The following is a 21198-nucleotide window of genomic DNA, read 5'->3' on the forward strand; positions in this document are numbered from 1 at the left end:
CTTGTAGCACTGCCTGGGATTGTTGTGACCCAAGCACAGGACCTGGCACTTTGCCCTGTTAAATCTCATACAATTGGCCTGTACAGATATCTCATGTTCATGAGAACACTTTGAGCCTCTGTCTTGCTGACAGTACTAACATTTGAAGTTTTTTAAGTTAATTTTCAGGTTGCCATGAAGGAAGAGCACATCTTCCCCACATGGTGGCTCAAGACAGAGTGGTTTAACATGACGGGCTTAATTCACAGCTCCCAATGCATTCTGCTAATCTTGGGTATACATTTCCTCTGAAAATTACATCTGGAAAGAATTTTTATTGCTAGAGAAAGAAGCTTTCTGGATGATATCAAAGAAGTCTTTTCACACACACACACCAGGTGAGGGAATAAAGTGCTCAGAAGGGTTGCTGAATTCACTTTTATCTGCAGTGGAAATAAAGCTTATGCATTGCACTAACCCGTACTTTTAGGCACAGACCTTTCTATAGAATGGAGACCACCCATTGGAAAGCAATCATAGGGATTTTTCTCCATCATCTGAGGATAAGTTACTGCTAACCTTATCCAAGGTCACTGATCTGGGTCTGCCTCACTAGCACACATGATTAGATAGTGGTATTTTTAGGTGCAGATTTTTAAGAATGAATTCATGTTCAAGTGGAGCCTTTTTTGTCTGCCAATTTTTAAATTGTATTTAAATCTTTAGCAGGTCATTACAAAGTTGTTAATTATCCCCAAATGCACCTGTTTAAGGATGAAAGATTACATCTCAATCTTCATGAGGAAATAAATCTGTTTATACTGAACATGGACAAATAAATACAGCTGGTCAGAGTCTTGCCTATGAAAAATTTACTTCCAGAATGTCTTTCATCTTCTGCCTCCTAAGGATAAAATCAAAGAAAGGGTTTTGAATTTTTGTGAATGATTCACTACTCATAACTGACCAATGAACAGTTTATGCAAATACACTTTGCAAATTGCTCACTTTAACCATTCCTTGGGGTTATATCTGGATATTGCCTTCCCATGAGAAGCAGAGGTGTGAACATTTGGATTATTGATCTATAATCATGGGAGTATAATGCATATCAAATGTTGAGTACTCAGACAGATACAGAAATCATTTGCAATACACTTGCTCACACTGAATTGCACCTTAATGGAGTTCTTGTTGACATTAATAAGTTACAAGTTAAGATGAATGAGTATAAATTGCAAGCTAACTAGCTGATAGTTGAACATATTATTCTTTGAGACCAGTTAACCAGCAGGCCTCATGTTCCTAAAGACCTAAATTTAATATACCTCAAGGAAATATCCCTTTGCAGGATGGAATTTAAAAGAGAAAGATTATTATGTTTCTCCCCCACTGCCATAGCAATGCAATGAAAACATATTGGCCTGTTTTGTGAATTTGGAAGGGAACCTTTGGCCAGTGACATGTGATGCATTGGTTATTTTGCGACCAATGGCTTCTGGTGAGGAAAAAAAGGTAATGTTCTTATTATTTTACTTTGGGGGGTCCTTGTAGGGGTAGATAGGGTGTGTATGTTATCCCTGAGATATAACTCATTCATTGTTTTGTGATTTAAATATTTATGGTAAAGCTCTTGTATAAATACTTTTTTAGATATATTGTAAACTATTAATTGTAAAAATTATATTAGTAGAAGAAATTGAACTGTATTTAAAAATTGCATATAGCTGAAAGTAATTGTGATACATATCATAAGAAGTGTGATTTTTACCAAAAGGAAGAGTCCTGTGGAGCTGATAATCTGCAAAATCAGAATGTGTCATTCAGACCAATTTGAATAACAGACTCAAGGATTGCTAATCTTTTTAGTGCAAAAGGGGAAGATTATTAGAGATATACATAGTGAGCAAAGTTATCAGCTAGAAGTTCATCAAATTTTATATAACGGAAAGATGCACAGGGACACTGGAGAAATAAATATGGATTGACTTATTAATTCAATGAGAAACAATCATTGCTCGTGATCATATAACACTAACAGAGGTAAAAAGGAGTTGCTGAAGTGGTGAGAGTAGGTGTCTTATTCAGAGATCTGTAACTTATTACTGCCCTCCTACCTACTAAATTCTTGGCTAACTTTAGCATGCTTCTGTGCAAGCAATTGCACAAAAGTTAGATTATTATGAAAGGATAGTTTAATGTTAGCATATATGTCTGTTTCAACAAGCTATCTCCTAATTTTATTTACTTGCTTCAGTGGCATCCACTGTGTGAAACAAACATATTTAGTCAAAATGATGTGTTTATCTGAGGTTAATGGTCTCTGGATCATATACCGTTCCAAAGAATTTACTAGTGGAGGATCAAAAAGCCCACAAGAAAATGCTTAGTCTTGAGAGATCCTCCCTTAAAGTTCAGCTGTTGATGTTAACGTGACCTGGGTTTCACCCAGTTAAGAAAGTGACCAATATGGACAACCAGCAAATTGCTAAAATTGAAGAGTATCATCTGTGGGAGACAAAATCGGACAAGGGGATCATGTCCTCTGGAGAGACGTAAACACCCTGGAAAGGTACCTGAGGACTTTGTCTCAGGAAGAGCTGATGGAAGTTCTAAAGAGCAAAACAGGGCCCTAAAGGTTTTGTAGCCTAGTAATGATATGTTTTAAGTTAAAGAAAAGCAGAACAAATATAGCTCCTTTTGCAAATGTTGTTTTTTGATGTTAGAAAACAGTGAGACTAATTAAAATGTGTTCCCCTGCTAATATCAGAGATGGCAATTGCTAACCTAAGAACATGAATATGACTGAAAACAGTCTTTTCCTACAATCATAAGCTTGACTCTGTATACCCTAGGTGCTAGTGTCATTCCATAAAATTTCACTTTAGAATAAACAAGCAAATGTATAAAATGTAAAAATTGAATTTGCCAAGATAGTTGTTTCATGTGGCAGTGATATGAAATATCTCTATGAGCTGAAAAATAGTATCTGAATGAACTACTTTAAATGCATACCAAGAATCTCTCTGTATTGTTGTACTTTTTAATTAGATGAAAATAAATGAATTGAAAAGATGAAAGGAACTCATGTAACATCTCACTTCAAAGGACAGCTCCACTCTTGAGAAGTGTTAAAAAAAAAAAAAAGAAAAAAAAAAAAGAAAAGAAAAGCAGCTTATTCAAGAAATGTGCATTCTCTATGGATTTGTTTTTTCTTTTACCTGCTTTAGAAACTCGGAAATGACTTCTGTTCATTTGACCTAAATGGAGTCGTTACCCAGGTGTAAAGGAGAATGGCAGCAGGCTGACAGTGATGTTCTCCCCCACCTTCCTTCATTGCACTTGCATTGACTCAGCAATGCTCTCAAATGAGCAGTATTATTTTTGACCTTGTGATGGGATTTTTATCAAAGTTTCAGTGCTCTGGGCTGTGTTATGGATGCAAATTGCAGATGTGCAAAAGTTCTTTGGCTACCTCCCAAGATGAGAACTAGAACACCAAGCCCCTCAAGTGTATATATATCAGTGCATGCAGCCTGGGGAACCAACAGGAGGAACTGGAACTCCATGCCCAATCAGAAAGTTATGATATCATAGGAATAACTTAAACATAGTTGGACAACTGGCATGCATGGAGCATTGTGATAGATGCTTATAGGCTCTTTCAGAAAGACAGGCAGGAAAGAAGAGGAGGAAGAGTCATACTCGAAGTTAAAGAGAACCTTGAATACTATAGAAGCCAACTACAGAGATTATGGAAGCTCTGTCTAATGAGTGGTTCAAGATGAAAGGTGTCATCTCCAAGAAAGATCTTACAGTAGGCATCTGCTACTGACCTCCAAATCAGAGCGGTAAGGCCAATGCAGCAGTATCTGTGTAACTTAAACAAGCTTCAAATCAATAGAATGGGTGACTTCAACTACCCAAACAATTATTGGAAGAACAATACAGCAGCTCACATATCATCTGTCAGGTTTCTGGAATGTGCAAAGGGCTGCTTTCTCATACATATGTTAGATGTGTCAGCCAGGAATGAGGCTGGATTTGCTACACACAAACCAAGAAAATGTACTTTGCAATATCTCAGTTAGTGACAGCCTTGGCTGCAGTGATCACAATACTGTGGAGTTTGGGATCCTGCTGAGCATGCTTCAGGTGAATAGTAAGACAAAAGTTTTAGATTTTAAAAGGGAAACCTTATCACCATATTCCAGTATTTAAAGGGTGTCTACAAAGGTGGAGACTCCCCTTTTACAAGGATTCACATGGAAAAGAAAAGGAGTAATGGGTACAAGTCAATCCTGGGGACATTCTGATTGGACACAAGAGGAACATTTTTCACAATGAAAGCAATCAGCCATTGGAATAATCTCCCCAGGGAAGTGGTAGATTACCCAACATTGCACGCTTTAAAGATTCAGATGGGCAGGGTGTTGGGCCATCTTGTCTAGACTGTGCTTTTACCAAGAAAAGTTGGACCGGAAGATTCTTGAGGTTCCCTCCAACCTGGTATTCTATGATTCTGTGATTCTATGCACAGTGGCTCTGTGTCTAGATTTACTTTAACTGGACAAATGAATCGGAAACGAACAAACAAACAAACAAACAAACAAAAAACCCCACCCAAACAGCTGAATCACTTGTCTGCCTGCTAAACAATTCAGCCTTCTCATAATCCAGCAGCAGGTACTACCACCCAAAAAACTAAAAGCCATGCCTTGTATACTTTCCATATACAGAATAGCTTATGTTATGCAAGGTATTCACCACTTCAGCATTGGTCGATTGGTCTTGAGGGTCTTTCTGGGCTCCTGACTTAAGTCAGTGCTGTCCAACACCAGGGTAATATTTTTGCCTTCCACCAATTTTAGCTCTAAGTCCTCTCTTTAAACATGAGTTGTTTTTATAGACCCTAGGCACTTTATTTCCAATCACATCTGTCCAGGCCAAGGTTTTTGTCATCATATTTCCATGTAGAGGTTACCTGGCTAAGAAGAGGATGAACTGGATCTGCCCAAGGTGTCACCATTTCCTTTCACAGAATCATAGTATCATAGAATCAACCAGGTTGGAAAGGAACTCCGAGATCATCAAGTCCAACCCATGTTTCAGTTGTCCTGAAGTGTGGGATGATGACTTTAGAAAATAGCATTTCTATGCGGAAGTTTAACAGAGAAGTGTCACAACAAGCAGTTGAACAAGAATTCAAGGAAAGACTAGCCTGTCACCATCCCTAGGAAGATCCTGAAGGCAGGACTGCTCTCTGTAAAGCAATAGTTTTCTTTCATGACTCAAAAATTTTTGCTTCTAGAAGTAGAAGTCTTGTGTGACCTGGAAAAGGAGAGCAGCTCATCAGCTTCATAACTCCTTGATAGATTTTAGGCAGGGTGCTCTGGTTTTTGTTATGCCATGAGTTGTTTAACCAGTTTGTCAGATAGCAATTTGATGTGAAATACTATTAGCGTTTCACAAACACAATCAGCTAAGCAATTGAGCTCATCCCAGATGTGATTAAATGAGATCAATTATAATAAGATCTAGATAAGAGAGGTAAGCTTCTTGTTTCTTGGGTTGATATTTGCAGTATTAGCTTTTGTAAGTATCCTTTATACATCATCAGCTGTAAAACCTTGATTACTACAGGCAATGGCTTCTAGACCAGCATGCAAATTAGCATCATCCTAGACTGATTATTTTAACACTGAAACTGCCATTGAGTGAGGAAACAGTTTATTTGAAGCATCAATTGCACCAAACAGAAAAGTAGTCATTGAAGCCAATGCTTTACAATGCAAGAAGCATGTCTGCTCCCAATCTTAAATACGGTTAAATATTCTGACATAAATATTCTTTGTGTCTCAAGAAGGGAATAGCTGCCCTTAGCATCATGTTTTGCCATGGCACTACTGCTAAAACACTTAGGGCTTAATTTGCTAAATATCATAATTTATAGATGATTTCTGAAAATTTTGACACGAAGTTGCTCATCAGCAATATGTGAGATTCAAGTGCACTGGAAATATTATATATATTATATATATAATATGCATATTATAGGAGTAATAAATATTTATACTTTGTTTATCAGAAATGGAAAACTGGTGATGTATGAATAGAAGGGGCCATATGAACAAACAAAATACAAGAGAGGAATGTTGTGAAATAGTCCATATCTAAATTGTAGAGAGACTTGCCCATATCTTTGAGCAAAATTTTTTAGCATTATTTTCAATTCTTTTGTGGCTTCTGGTTCTTGCAATGGAGCTCTAAGGGGGCAATTTTTTTGTGATAGAGAAAGACTAAATAACATGAGTCTGCAAAAACAATGAAGGATCCATATACTGCCTGAACAGTGCTGTTCTGGAGCATAAGATCTGACCAAACCCCCAAAACTGTGTTTGCTATCTTTTTTTTTTTTCTCAAATGGAAAGTGATACCTAAACTCTCAACTATTTCCATAAAAATCTTTATGATCTCAGAAGAGTGACATGGTTCATACAACTCTCCTATTGGGTAGCAATGGATGTACTGTAGTTGTTTGCTTAGTTAATAATCATATCTAATGAACAGAAATACAATTTTTGCCTCTCCTTTTACTATATGTAAGATTTAGAGGTCTTTGACAATCTAGGCTAGCACCTTTGTTGCCCTTTCAAGAGCTCTTCTACTTTGATAATGATAAGGTTGTTGAGGATTGTGCCATCTTCTTGATGGGCTCAGTGCCAGCGTCTCTGCTCCGGTCTAGTTCCTAGTGTTTTATTTCCTTTGCTGGCCATTGCAAGTAACTGAGCAGGGCAGGTCAATTCCCCCTCATGATCCTCTCTGTAATCTCTCCTGGGCAGACTTGTGGGACCACTGTGACATTTCCTGGCAACCAGTGCAAGTTTATAATGTTTTTCTGTATTTAATTTCAAATCAACTGTTAGCCTCTGCTGCATCTTTTCTTCCTCCTCCTCCCACATTTTTTATGGCTTTTTGGATAGAGTAATGCTTCCCTCAGATACTGGTCCAAAAGGTCTCTGTGCAAATATTGCTGGTGGTAGGTCTCTTTCAAATCACAAATGGTCATTTTACATTTCATCACTGACAACCTGTGAGGCTTCTTCTCTGAAGTTCAGGAGCACTTGTTTATTGTTAGTAGGCAAGATTCAAAAATTCCTAGGATGGATTCTTTGGCCTATGCTATGTTAAAATACGTGAGTAGTCTCTCTTGGGCCGTTCATCCCTGTAGCAGTCCACCACTTTTCTCTTATCACTTGGTTTGTAATTATTTGTCATGTCTATCTGTCTTCTTCATCACAGCTGAACATATTATCATATATACACAATACTCTTGTTGGGTTTTTTTGTGTGAACTTTTACCAAATATTTTGGAAGCTTTATATGTCCTTCACCTGATGTTGTCACTTGCAGTATTTAAATTATTTGATAACTATAGAAAAATAAAATAGAAATAAGAAAAATTACAGTAGAAGTGAAAAGTGAGAGCTGTTATGCTATTCTGTTGAAATTTATTTTAGTAAAGAAAAAGCATTTGAATTCTGACATTTTTAACCTTTGACCCTTTTCACAATACATAATTAATTGTGGTGCCAAAAGCTTTTAACATGCATTATGAAAAATTATAAATCCAGGAAAAAAAATTAATCCTCTGTTTTCTGGTCAAAAATGTGTATATAAAGTGTTTTACTCAAAAGTACCTCTATTTTGTTCTATCTCGTCCAGTCATTCTTCAATGTGGATATCATCAGACCTTTCTGAAAAAGTTATAAGGAACACCAGCTCTCTGTGAGGTCTCATCCTCATGGTCAGAGTTTAATTTTAAACTTGAACCATGAGATTTGGAGTTGTTGTTGGTCGGCTCATTTACAGCATTAACTGTTACAATTTTGGAGACAGCTTCTTCATTCTTAGAGACTTGCTGTGATCCCAGGTTCAGTCTTACACGGTACAGCTCTGTACAGTTCCAACCTCATCAGTTGTCTTCATTATTCTGTGTTCCTCTTTGTGGTGAAGCAAGATGAATAATCACTCCTTAAAACTTCTTGTGGACTGCAGTGCACACAAAGCCTAAATGGAACATATTTTGATGCTTGATATGGTGTTCCTTTTGACCTCTTGAATGCAATCCTGAATACAATCTCATGTTGTAGCTGCACCTTCTTCTCTTGAACTGTGGGAATGGCTGCAGTAGTTCATAAAACCTGACAGTTTTGTTTCCATTTGGTAATCCAATGATAGGGATTGCACCTTTTCCCTGATTCTTGTATAGTACTCTTGTTACAGGTCAGTTAAAAATTAATTTCCAGGAGGAGCACACAGAAGACATAACTGTTAAGCATTACTTTAAAATTAAAAACCCACAAGTAGGCCATTCAGGGGAAAATTATAACTTTATGCACAAGCAACTGTTCATATGAACCTCTATAGCTTTGAAGAACATATTTTTGATTCACAGGACACTACAAGACTGGAAGATGAATCCCTAAGAGAGAGTTCCCCCACTACAAGTTAGAGTCACTGAATACAAAATAGTAACTCTTAAAATAGACTTAAATTCTCTACCATATCTGTGTGTTTTGTTTACTCTGCTCATTTATTCCATTCTTTAGGTTTGAAGATGGCACAGTCTCTTTTCTTGATATCATTGCTCTGAAACATGGATTTGATGCTCTGGAAAAACTCACAGGTCAGTTAATATAACTCTAATACTGAAAACTAAAGTTCCAGATCTATAGACAGGGCACAAGTCTGATCTCTTTCTTATGGCTGTAGCTTAATTTTAATTTCTAGTGTTACTATCCACGTTCATCATTGTGACGAAGAGACTTCAGTGTAACTGAATTACTCCTCATATTGGATTATTACAGCCTGATTTGGAAAAAAAAAAAAGGTATCCAGACTGTTTTGGATGTGCAAGACTTGAGTATATCGAGCACTTCTAGTCTGCCTCACACTCACAAAGATGCAATAGGAAAGTGACAGTAGAAAGTAGTGTGTGGCTGAAAGCCACTGAGTGGCTTGCACTGTTTGATATCTTTGAAGCCCTTAACAAGTAGCTAACACTAAAGTCCCAAATAAAACTTTAAGCTGATCTTCTGGCCAGAACCTGTATGTGAAGAGCAACAGTCATGTGCCTTGTTTACTTCAGGATAGGCATCTGCTTGTCTGACTCAGGACCCCAAATGCACAGTCTCTCTCTGTTTGCTGCCATGAGTCAGTGATTCTCCTGAAAAGGGTAGGAGGTGACACCTGGCCAGGCAAGCTTGCACCATGGCATGTTACCACATGTGGAATGTGCCAGCATGTTCCTGAATGGGTTTCATACTCAGGTATGTGCACACTTAATGTGTGAAGTCTGAACCTCCCATTTTCAGTGCACTCTTTGATTTCCTATATAAAGGCATAAAGTGCATCGTGATGTAAAAGAGTCGTGAGTCCAGAGAGACACTGACTATGTACTTTTCCAGTTAGTATAATTTTAGCTAATGTCTGTGGTTTATTGTCATGATTTATCTGAAGGATTCTAGTTTCTTCTTCCTCACAGTGCAAGACTTCTGTGAGGAGTATTATGTTAGATTCTTCAGGTCCCATTCATGTGGAAATCAATAGCAGTTTTCATCCACTTCAGTAGGAGACCCAACAAGTAAGGATGTTGGTCTATGTGGATCAGAAACCAGCCTTTAGTATATGTTCTTGTGTTATAGAATGCTGCTGAAAAATTAGCAATTTTAAACAAGTGTGTTCCTTTGTGAAGAGGGCTTTGGTTTAATGTATAGGAGCATTGCCTGCCATAAATGTGAGAGTTGATGATATCATCTCCTCTATTACATTTCTCATCCATCTAAACCTCCCATTGGTACCTATTTCAGCTAAACAATTGAAAAATCTCTTAATACTAGGTTGAGGGGAACACTTAGCACTGAGTTGGAACAAAGTGGATATCAGTGGAGGACAGGGTAGAAGACAGACATGAATAAATAGTATGTTGAGACCTTTCAGTTGCCAAAAGTATGAATTTGGCTTCAAATTTTCATACTTGTAATCCTTTCATAAAACATTGAAAAAAATATTTTCCCCCATGAACATCATTGAGAACATGGACTTTTGCAGGTTATTTAATTTCTGTCAAAAGCCCACCGTTCCCTTTGAACAGAGACTATGAGCATTTCTGTGTATACAACAGAACTGTTGCATAGTGTAGAAGCACTTCATAATCCAGAAGGACTGCAGATTTGTTTTAGGCCTCTTTACAAATACTTCTTCCACTTCAACTGTCAGAGTTTTCAGTGGCAAAATGCACTGTCAAATGTGAATCACTTTTGAATCTCACTTTGCTGTAGCTGCTGGAGCACTTGATTTGCACTCCTTGAACACAATGATTCTCATTCTGTGTTGGAAATAGCCTGGAGTAGAAACAAGCAAAATAAACAAAGTATTGTTATTATTAATTCTATCCTAATGTTTCATAAAAACACTGCTGAAGTTCTTTTGGGGTATGCTGTACCTGGATTATACCAGTGTAATTAGTGAGGATGGGGAGGGGGATCACTAATGGAAGGTAACTCAGAGTTTCGATGTTAGGCAGTGTTGTGAAACATACAGATCTGTTGAGTCCAATACCATCTGACTTAATCTCAGACCTGAATCAACTTTCATTTAACAATAAGACACATTTTGTGCCAGAGTTGCATCATGATGTGTGTGTATTTAAACAATTTCAGAGATCTTGTATCTATATGATTTTTAAACTTAACCTCAGCTGGTATGTAATTTTATGAGTAAATTTTCATCTGTTTTAAAAAAGAAACTAAAGTACATAATTTTCATTAAATTGTTATAAGGTGCACTATAATTATAATTATAATGTCTGTTCAGGAAACATTAATTCTCTTTAGAAGGAAATATGCGTTGGGAAAAATTTTAAAATGCAGACTAAGTCTCCTAAGAATGATGAATCGAAAGTTGTCTTTAAATTCACCAGATGCTTGATTGCTTGTTGGAGAGTAAAGGTTATGTTGGCTTTCATAAAGGCAATTTTACCACATAAAGCAAAATACAGTGCAGGATGTTAAAGGCTGAGGCTAACGTGTTTTTTTGACTTGATCTTTGGAACTGTTGTTGTGTTTTACCGTGTAATAATTTTTACTGTCCTCTGGTACATCAAAGACGGGTTACACCCAGTGATAGGATGTTTAGCAGTCTGCATTTGGTGGTACTGCACAGATTTTCTTGTGTGTTGTGTTTTAACACCTAGGGTTATGCAAGTTATCCAGATTAGGGGCCAGAAAAAAAGTTTTCCTAAATCAGATTGGCAGAGATTACTGGGATTTCTTCTATGTGGAGTTTGTGACTTCATATTACCATTGTCTGGTATGTCACCTAAATCTGGACCATGGGTGTGAGGCTTGTGTACTTTACTGCTTGCATCCTTAGTGCTGCTTTCATTCATAATTTTAATGGATTTGGGGGTTTTCTTTTAAAAATCATGAGATTAAAGATGACATTAATACATGTGTTCTGGCATGTGATATACAGGTTTGTTCAAAATGGATACTTCATTTTGGCTGCTGTTTAAAACATGCTTCATTCTGGGGGAAAAACCTTCCCTTTCTTTAAGAGAGAGAAGGAATCATTGGTGAAATTTTTACCTTCTCTATGTCAGCCATTTGTGACAAGATGTACTAGAGCATAAAACAAACCTGGGCAATACTAACTGTACTAATATCATCACCTCACTGCCTATAATTAACACCTTCTCTAACTGTATTTGAGATTATGTGTTAGGGGGGCATTCTAAGAAAAATGGTTGATGAGTTTACAGTAGTAAGAAAATGCTTCATCTACATTCTTAATAGGTAAATACAAATACACTAAGGAGAAGGCATTTTAATTTCTGGCATCAGAAAGAAAAGTTTGACTTCTAAATGTGAAGGGAGTGCATAAGAGCTTCAAATCCAAAGGATTCCCAGATAATGACACTACTGGTATGTCGAAAGACAAAATTCTCCTTTCATCGATAGTGAGATGAACTGTCGCTGGTGTTAACTTTCTGTGCCAAGATGAACTTGGTTTAGAGAACAAACACGGATGTTATTTACTTACAGCTTAACAGCTCTTGCTGCTAGCATGTTATGTCAATCCAGGTTTTCCTAGCTTTCTTTTGTGACTTGACTAATGCAAACTAGGCATCATTTGTACCCTTGAAAACAGAGCAGAACAGCTCTGAGAAGCTTTGTGAGTTGCCAGAAGAAATCCTGCCAAGGCTGCCTTTAAAGAGTTTAAGCTGTATACAAGGTTTCTTTCTGAAAATTGCTTTTATGTTTTGGGTTTTTTAATAGTCACTTGCTAATATTGACGTGGATTGCATTCACAAACTCCCTAATCTGTGAAGAGGCCAAAATCTGTGAAAGAAAGAAACAGGTCATTCCTCAGACCTGTAGAGATAATCCAGAAAAAGGTAGTACTGCACATTAATGTTTTGGGTGGTTTTTGTGTAATATAGCTAGAGAGAAAATGTGCTTCTCAGGAAATAAAAGAAAGACAAGATGTCTTTATTGTAAACTGAACTGATGAAGAAAAAGCACAGCACAACTAACAGAAAATATACCCATGGCAAGAAATAATTGTTCTGTGTTCAGACAAAAGTTAACAAGACTTCTGTAGTGAAGGCATTTGGGGGCATCCAGTGTTATTACATGGGAGATTTTCAGCAGGGTCCTTTCAATGCTTGGGAGATTTTGGAAAGAGGAAGCTGGAGCAGCTAATAACTGAGGGATCTGTGCAGGTGCTTTTGCGCTGGCTGTGGTTTGCTGAGGCAAGAAATAGCAGGGAGCATCAGTGTCCAACACTGACAAGATTTTTACTTGATCAATGGTAACTGGGTTCTTGAGTTCTGCAGCTACTGAGAACGTCTCACTTTGCAGAGCTGTGTGTATTGCAAGTCCTAAATATTAAAGACTACAAGGAGAAACTTGAAATAATTTTGTTTTGGGGGGCCTTATGTGTTTTCATATGAAAGGTTGCTGGAGTCACTGATCTCATTTTTATCACCAAGGAAGACTTAACCCTATCCTGTTGGCAGTAGAAGAGTCATGTGTGCCAGCTAGTATGTCCTGCGTTTGCCTTTCCTCTTTCATCCTTTTTTATGTGTCTAATCTATTCATCTATATGTGTCTAGTTTCATCCCTAGATGAAGAAGGCATTAGTTACAAGTATTGTGTATCCTACTAATCACAGTTTCATATTGTAGGTCAGGTATTACTTCTGAAGTTATTGGAACCTGTAATAATTAAGATCACTGCATGTGGTTGCTTTTTCAAATGATCTATACACCTTCATGCAACTGTTGGTTAAATCATTACAGAAAAAAAAAACCAAAACAACACGCAAGACCAACCAGATATGGGGAAGAAATAGAAAGAGAAGTATTTGGACAGGAAATAAGACAACTGTGGAACATGGTAGTATCCTCAGCTGTGCTGTGTTGTGGGTCATTGTGTTGACTTAATAAAGCTGGCAGATATGCCAAAGAGACAGTGAATTTATAAGAATTATTGTTCTGTACCATGAGGAGTGGCAAAATTCACTCCTACACTGGTTGTTCCCAAATACAGGTTTTAACACAGAAGTACAGCCATTAATTGCACATTCTTGTCTGTTTTCTGCCTCTGCTAATCCTTTTTTCCCCAGCCCTGATTGGTAACATAAGAATATGGACATCCCCACTGAGCTGGGGTAGCTATGACTCAGAGTTGTTAATGAGCTGGCAAGAGCAGAGTTGTCCATATGTTAGTTATTCAGTTTCTTCAAGATAGTTTGTGGTGATCTAACAAGAATGATAAATCCTGAGCCTGCTCTCTCCCTGTCACTGAAATCAGGAGAGGTATATGGTAGTATACAACCAGGAAAGCAAGAGGAGAGAACATTTAATAAACTGCAGTGAGTTATCTTTTTTCATATCTAATTCATTTATTTAGTTCCAAATAAACTAACTGTGTTCCTAACCAAAGATATGGACTTTTTTTTTACAGCAAATGACTAAGCAACTAGTATATGTTTTTTATTACACTGTTTATGAATCCTAGCTTAAATCATGGAACCTTCTTCCAATTCAGATCAGTCATTGAACAAGGTTTTACTAATGTGAACAGCAATTGTATGGTCTAAATTTCTTGCAAGTGTGTGTAGCTTTTTTTCTGCATAGTGGATTGTATAAGACAGGTGTTTTTCCTGCCTTACCTAAGATGGTTGCTGTAAAACTAAACCATGGCCTACTGATCAAAACCTCTACAGAATTACAGAATTACTCCACAGAGTAATCACCCGCACTTGGTCACTTTCAGGTTTGCAACATGAGATTCTGTTTCACTATGCAGACCTCATCTGTGTGCACACTCTTCTGACTGACATCAATGGGGCCACGAAAAGAAAGCTAATATGATGGCCTGAGAGCTAGATGAGGAACTGGGAGACTTGAGTTCCTTTCCTTGGCCACAAAATGTACTTGACATTTATTAAATCACATAGATACTAATCTATTAGATACTAATTAGGGGAACAGGGAGTTAGGTGACTGAATATATTTTCAGATCTGCATTTAATCTCTGGGTAGGATTTACCTTATGTTGATGTCAACACCTATGTCTGAGGTACTATTTAGATTCCCATTGAAATCAGTGGAAGAGACAGTAACTTCACCAGTGGAAGAGACAATAACTTCACCAGCTTGATCTCTCTGAATTTTTTGAAATTTAGTATGAGAGGAGTTACAGCCAGCAATAGCAGCTCTTCTCATTGTCTATCAAAGGAGCTTAGATGATTAGCTTAGTGTGGTATAGGAGATTTCTTTACTTTTACATAACCTTCCTGCTAATGATCCCTTTGGGATTAGAAAGCTGAGCTGTCAGATTAGTTAAGGTAGAAATAGTGATTTGGGATTTTTTCCTTCCCTTAAATCTGCAGCTTGCTTTGAGCAGGGCAGGTTCTGCATTTCGTGTGGCTGAAATACACCAGTCAAACAGAACAGGGAACATGCTGGAAGAACTCCGAGGAGCATGAAGTGAGGTTTTCTGTTTGTGAAACCCATATATCTGTCCATTATTCTAGGAGTGATTTCTGATTCCCAACACACATTTCATGCTTCAAATCCAAGTTTATTCAGATAGATGTTGCTTTCTCTGCCAGGGAAAGGCTCACAGTCTGACAGCAAACTATCTCACAAAGGCAAAAAAGAAATTCTGTCTCCAGGGTGAGAATGTCCCTGTTATGGTAAATAGTCAAACAGATGTCTTATATAAAGAGTGTGTATGTACAAATTATTTCAGAAGTCTGTGATGATTTTCATTTTCAAATGACTGGTTGCAGCAGATTAGGAGGAAAGAAAATTCAGTTGGTTCTTTTGCACCAAAAAAAGCCATTGTTGGGACTGTTGTTACTTTATTCAAACGCCTGCTCAACTGAGCACACATTTGCTAATGGCTGTAGACAAAATTAAAACAATTACATGGTCAGTATTCCAAAATGAGCAAGTAGGTGAGGCAGTCTTGTGCAACTGCCTGGAAGTACAGCCAAGCACATACAATGCGTTTGGAAAGCAAGTTTGAAGTAATGGATGGGGACTACCTTTTTTACTGTAGATACAGGATCTGTTCCCAGTTCTGCCTAAGGAAGCATGGTGAAATCTGTCACTTTCACTTTCAATAAATAAAGTGGGAGAAATTGTCGTACCCTCCTTTGAGAGAGAATGGCTGTAAGACCAAGTCTTCGATAAAGGCCACAGGAATATTGACAGCAGTCAAGACTAATGAATCTCAGATCCACTTGTTCCTACAGTGATCCAGCATTGCCCACACATGGTCAAAGGATATTTTGGAGAAGAAGTACTTTCTGTCTGTAATACCTTTCTCCCAAAATCATTTTCTGTGTCAGATATAGTTAGGATCTGAAGGAATCATCATTTTCACTACTAAGTTGTCATTTTCATTGTTAAGAGATGAAGAACTGTGAGATCATGTTTTTCAAAGAAGAACAGAAGTGAGGGCTTTTAGACTTGGGTGCAGACCTTCCAAAGACTTTTTGATGCCTAAATTGATTGATTAGGTTAGGGACCTTGTTATTCTTAGAATACCCATTTAAAATGGGAAAGAAATAAAAATCCTATTCACCTGTATTCTTAAAAACCTGTATAAGAAGTATTCAAGAATTGCCTCTATATAGTTCAAGCTAAAACCAGAACTGAAGGGGAAATGGCAAATAAAATTAGACATAAAGTAATTCCATTATATGTTAAACAGTGTGATGTATTGCTAATTATTTTTTGCCACATCTTGATATACTAACAAGGAAATAAAATGTTACCTTGTGGATACTAATTTTCTTAACTGATAAGTGAACAGTTTTCTTATTAATATGTGTCTGGAAAATAAGCCTTGACAGGGTGGTGAGATAAATTTAGTTTCATTAAAGGTTAGAGCACCCTGAGATTACAGAAAGGGTCAGCATTTTGCTATTTGTGGAGAAGGTCTGGCTGGCATTAGGGGTGCACTCTTCAGCAGCCATCCCTCAGCAGATCTCAGGGTCCCATTCTAGTGTGTGCTGGCTACCATGGCAAGGATTACCTTATTTCATTTATAACATTTTTAATTTCCTAGCTAACTGGATCCAGCTGTTTCAGCCCTTCATTCAACATAGAGATTTTATGCTAAATCCAAAGGGGCTAAATTAAAGCAAAATGAAATTTGCATATTGTGTGAAACTCTACTTGTTTGGCAGATCCAGATTATATGGTGCTAATCACAAACACTAGATAGAGTAAATCCTCTTGAAGTTACCCTGGGGTTAAGTCAAATGCTTTACACTCTTTGACACATACCCATGAAATATGTAATCAAGTCTGTTTGACGTCCTCTCCTAATTACGTGTGTGTATTTTAAGCAGATGCTTTTCCAGCTGATCTGTGCCTTTTGAGATCTTTTTTTTCTTTATTAATCAGAAAATCATGCAGTATGTTAACGGCAAGTGCCAATTATGAGAAACTAGTATTATTTTCTTTGTTTAGAAGCTGTGTTTTTGCAAATAAGACCATTGCCAAATAAAATATAGATGTAAAGAAAATATAAGAACGTCTGAATGTTATCCATCAGGGGCATAATTATTGTACCATGTACTGCAATATTTCAGCCTAAAATGAAAATTTATTTTTCCACATTATGATATTTTAGTTTGAGGCAGAATACTTAGTAAAGAAATTCTCTGTTGGAAGTAGGAATGCACTGCTTGTTTTCACAAAAATTAGAATTTCAATGATAAAAATATTTTTCCCCAAGACTCCATATTCATAACTTCTGCCAAGAATATTAATACATAAGTTTAGCCTTTCTTGAATTCTTCTTACTCGGTGAGATAATATCAGGAGACAAAATTAATATTTAATTAAGTTGGGACTCACTGAGTTTTAAGTAAATGCCATTTACACTGTGACTATGTAAGAACAGTCTCCAGAAAGTGCTAGTGACCTAGTTGGTTCTACCCTACTCTTCATCTGAAGGATGCAAACTGCCACTCGCATTTCACTGAAGTTTCAAACTGAGTATTTTCCCTTCATTGTGTTTAGCAGAGACATCTACTGGCAAATTGTTAACTGACATTCTCCTCTTCAGGTCCTACATTGCCATTTCTTACATCTCCAAAGGGGAGACTTAGTAATATAGAAATTATTACTTTGAAGCTTTTAGATGTGCTGCAGCATTAAATCTATTATTTATGGGAAGAAGCATTAAGCAGTATATCAACAAATACAAAATCAATAAAGGCAAAATAAAATTTTCCTATTTTCTCGGTAAGGTTACTTCCTATTGAATGGCTAGGCTACTTTCAGCAAGAATGTGCATATCAGAGAAGAAGAGGATAAAGAGGTTTGTAATCCATTATAGATGAACAGAACTAATTGCAAATCATGTGACAATCATCGTTAGTCTCCATTGATTTTGATTCAGTCAATATAGAATGGAAAGAAAGAAATTACAGGATATAACCAGAAGAGCTGTTCTGCCCAGAGGGGCTGGTTTCATGTGTAATGCTTGCTCCACACTCACAGTATATTTTTTCAGTAAACATCTACCTCAGCTGTCACCTTTTCCCAGTTGTTGATGGCTCTCAATAGAGCCATTCTAGATGGGGTTTCAACTCTTGTGCGCTGGCTGCTCTAGTTGCAGTTTAAACACTTAAGAGGCCGTCAGGGTGCAATGAGGCTCATGCAGACAGAGATACCAGCAAATTCTCCTTGGGCTTAGACCCTGAAGAAGCCCCTGGGAGTCCACCTGGTAGCCCTGCTTCTCCTCTCCAGTCCAGCCTCGCTGCCCTCCCAGGAGACACACACATAGCTTGGGATGAGCGTGGCCTTGCAGAGGTGCAAAAGCAGAACTGAAAGAACACAGGTGATTGATTACCTGCCCCCAACAAGAGGTCATTAAATATTTCAAAATTAGCCTTTGCATTTTCAGGTAGCACATGGGTTCAAGACACTGTTCCATCCAGTTGGAGTGGGAACATTTTCCCACAATCACTACTGGTAAAATATATTTTAAAAAGTACCTGTCTTCTAATGTTTGTTTTTCAGGGGGCAGTTAAATCATTTTAAAAGGGATGAGTCCCTCTTATAAGAGGCCTACTATAACAGTGAAATTTTTCAGGTTAACTTTACTCAAGTAAAATGTCTCTATTATCTGAAGTAAAATTTCACTGAACCTACTTTGTATGTTTGTGTTCTACATTCCTTAAAGCATTTATTTTATTTACTCTAAGTTCATATGTATTTGTAATGGCCATTTCAGGTCTGTTACGCATTCAGGACTCTATGTACACCTCAGCCTAATTACAGATTTGAGATCCACACATCTGTTACCCATATCACATCTCCTATTCCCCCATTTTCATATACATCCTAATTTCTATGAAAGGAAGACTTTACTGGACAAAGGATCTAAGCTGCTTTAATTGGAAATGTTGCAATTCTATAATAGCTGGAAAAATGATTTTGTTTTTCCTCTGCTCTTCCTTTCTCTTCTCCGTCTTTCTCCTTTTTTTTTTTTTAACTTTAAAGAGATTACATGTATTTTGTTAAACATCTTAAAAATTGTACTCTACTATACTGTGTTTAATATGAAGGTTTGATTTAACTCTGTTGTTTCTTATGGTCTTTCAGCATGAGCGTATTGTCTCATGTTCTGTCTAAAATTTCTGTTTTGTCACTGTTTTGACCAAGAATTACTACTTTTTGTATTTTATTCACATTATTAATTGAAAACCCAGGGTAGTAAAATTTCTGTCTAGTTTCTCCTTTAAAGTACAAACTTCCAAACTTCCAAACTTAGAGATGTTGGCAGAAGATCTGCTCAGATGTATGTAATTACTTCACCAAGCAAACTCGGTTGAGCTGTTGTCACAGGAGCTGGCATAAACCCTATTTATGTTAGAAGGACTTCAATACCATAACCCTACTGGCAAACCTTTAAGGAAATAAGTTGTTTGCTTCTGAGTGTCCAGCAGCACAATTCAGTATTTCAGTCATGATGTGCAAGCATTTGAACAGGCTGCTCAGGGAAGTGGTGGGATCACTGTCCCTGGAAGTGTTCAGAAAATACTTAGATGTAGTGCTCAGGGACATGATTAAGTGGTGGATTTGTCAGTACTGGATTAATGGTTGAACTCAGTCTTGGAGACCTTTTCCAACCTTAATGATTCTATGATATAAACTGTCATAGTTTATTGATGTTAGTGGAGACATGGTAGTTGATACCACCTGGCCCTACATCTTTGGCCAAGATCATGGAGATGCCATTTGGAAAGCTGCCATTTATAGGTGGGTTTGACAAATATCTTCAGAGTACAGACCCCTAATACTAGAGCTAGTTTCACTCCTGGGACATGGCTAGTTCACACCATAAAAGAACTTCACTCCAGAAACTAAAGGGCAAGGCTGGGGATCAGAATTATTGAACTGATTTTACTTATGCAAGTAAGTTTTCATTAATTTTGGCAACACACAGTGGCATGATTTTCTTTTCATTCTGTATAATGAAAAATTGGAGCAAATTGACTCTAGATGAGTGAACAGGTAACAGGGTAGATTGATTTCTTAGAGTTCTATTTGAACCTGTTTTGGGAGGGAGGAGGAGGTCTGCTTTGAAAGGGTTTTTTTTCAATATAGGTCACATAATCACAACAACTTGTTTTCCTTCTTATGACTATATCTTAAGCAGTGAAACTCAGCTTCTAACTAGAGAGCCTGGACCTAAGTGTGAGTTATTTTCTTAAAGTATACGAAAAATTATGTGGGTAACTGAAAGCAACAGACCAGTGCCTTTGCAGGGTGCATCCAGGCACCTGTTTTTAATTTTTTACATTTATCTTTCCCTTTTTCCTCTTCATACTAGTGGCAGTTATGTTGTTGCCATTTTTGTTGGGTTTTGGAAACAAGGATCATCTCCATTCATGAAGGTGCTTCAACTATTTTTTCAACCCAATTTCATTTGGAAACAAGTATCATTAGATTTTTGTTTGTTGCTGTAATTTCTTTCTTCTCCACTGTCTTTATTATCTGGTGTGAGAATATCTATTTTTTATTTTTATTTGGAGATAAAATAATCTTCTAGAAGGAAATGAAACTTAGTTAGATTTCACTTGGGCTCTGGTTTGCATGATCTGCTAATTCACCGTCATCACTGCTGATTAAGTGATTAAGAGATTTCTCTTTCCAGATGTACACCCCAAATTTTGGCCTAGAGGCTGAGTAGTCAATGTACCTACTTCTGAGCTCAGGTAGGTGGCAGTCCAGCCTACTAACGGAGATTTCATCCACCCCTGTCTCCATAAATAAAAATCATGAAATGCTGTGTCTGAATGCTCAAATTCACAATCCTTGTTAGGGCTATGGTGACAGTTACAGTTGTCCACTTCTGGCCCCTTAGTCTCTTCTATAAGCAGTGTGTTGTGTAGGCTGACAGAAGCTGCTAAGCAGAGGCTTGAATTACATATTAATATAATCTAAAAAAACATGAGTCAGGTCCAAAGGAATTAGAGACATAAAGTCTCCAATAATTTTATATTAAGATGGTATGGGTGGAGGGTGGAGAACAAAAGCTCCGTGGACTATCTTGGACAATATTGTGGAAGATACTCAAGTGCCACCCTATAAATCAGTTGTTTCATCTAATCCAA

General features: G+C 37.3%; 1 protein-coding gene across 1 annotated transcript in view; it reads left to right on the top strand.

Moving 5' to 3' along the window:
- MOCOS (molybdenum cofactor sulfurase) overlaps positions 1-21198 on the top strand; it is a 210725-nt gene that overhangs the window by 112865 nt on the left and 76662 nt on the right. The window contains 1 exon segment of the mRNA XM_032682306.1: positions 8592-8668. Coding sequence (XP_032538197.1) covers positions 8592-8668 — 77 coding nt within the window.

This window comes from Chiroxiphia lanceolata, chromosome 1 (assembly GCF_009829145.1).
Source record: "Chiroxiphia lanceolata isolate bChiLan1 chromosome 1, bChiLan1.pri, whole genome shotgun sequence".
Taxonomy (NCBI): Eukaryota; Metazoa; Chordata; class Aves; order Passeriformes; family Pipridae; genus Chiroxiphia; species Chiroxiphia lanceolata.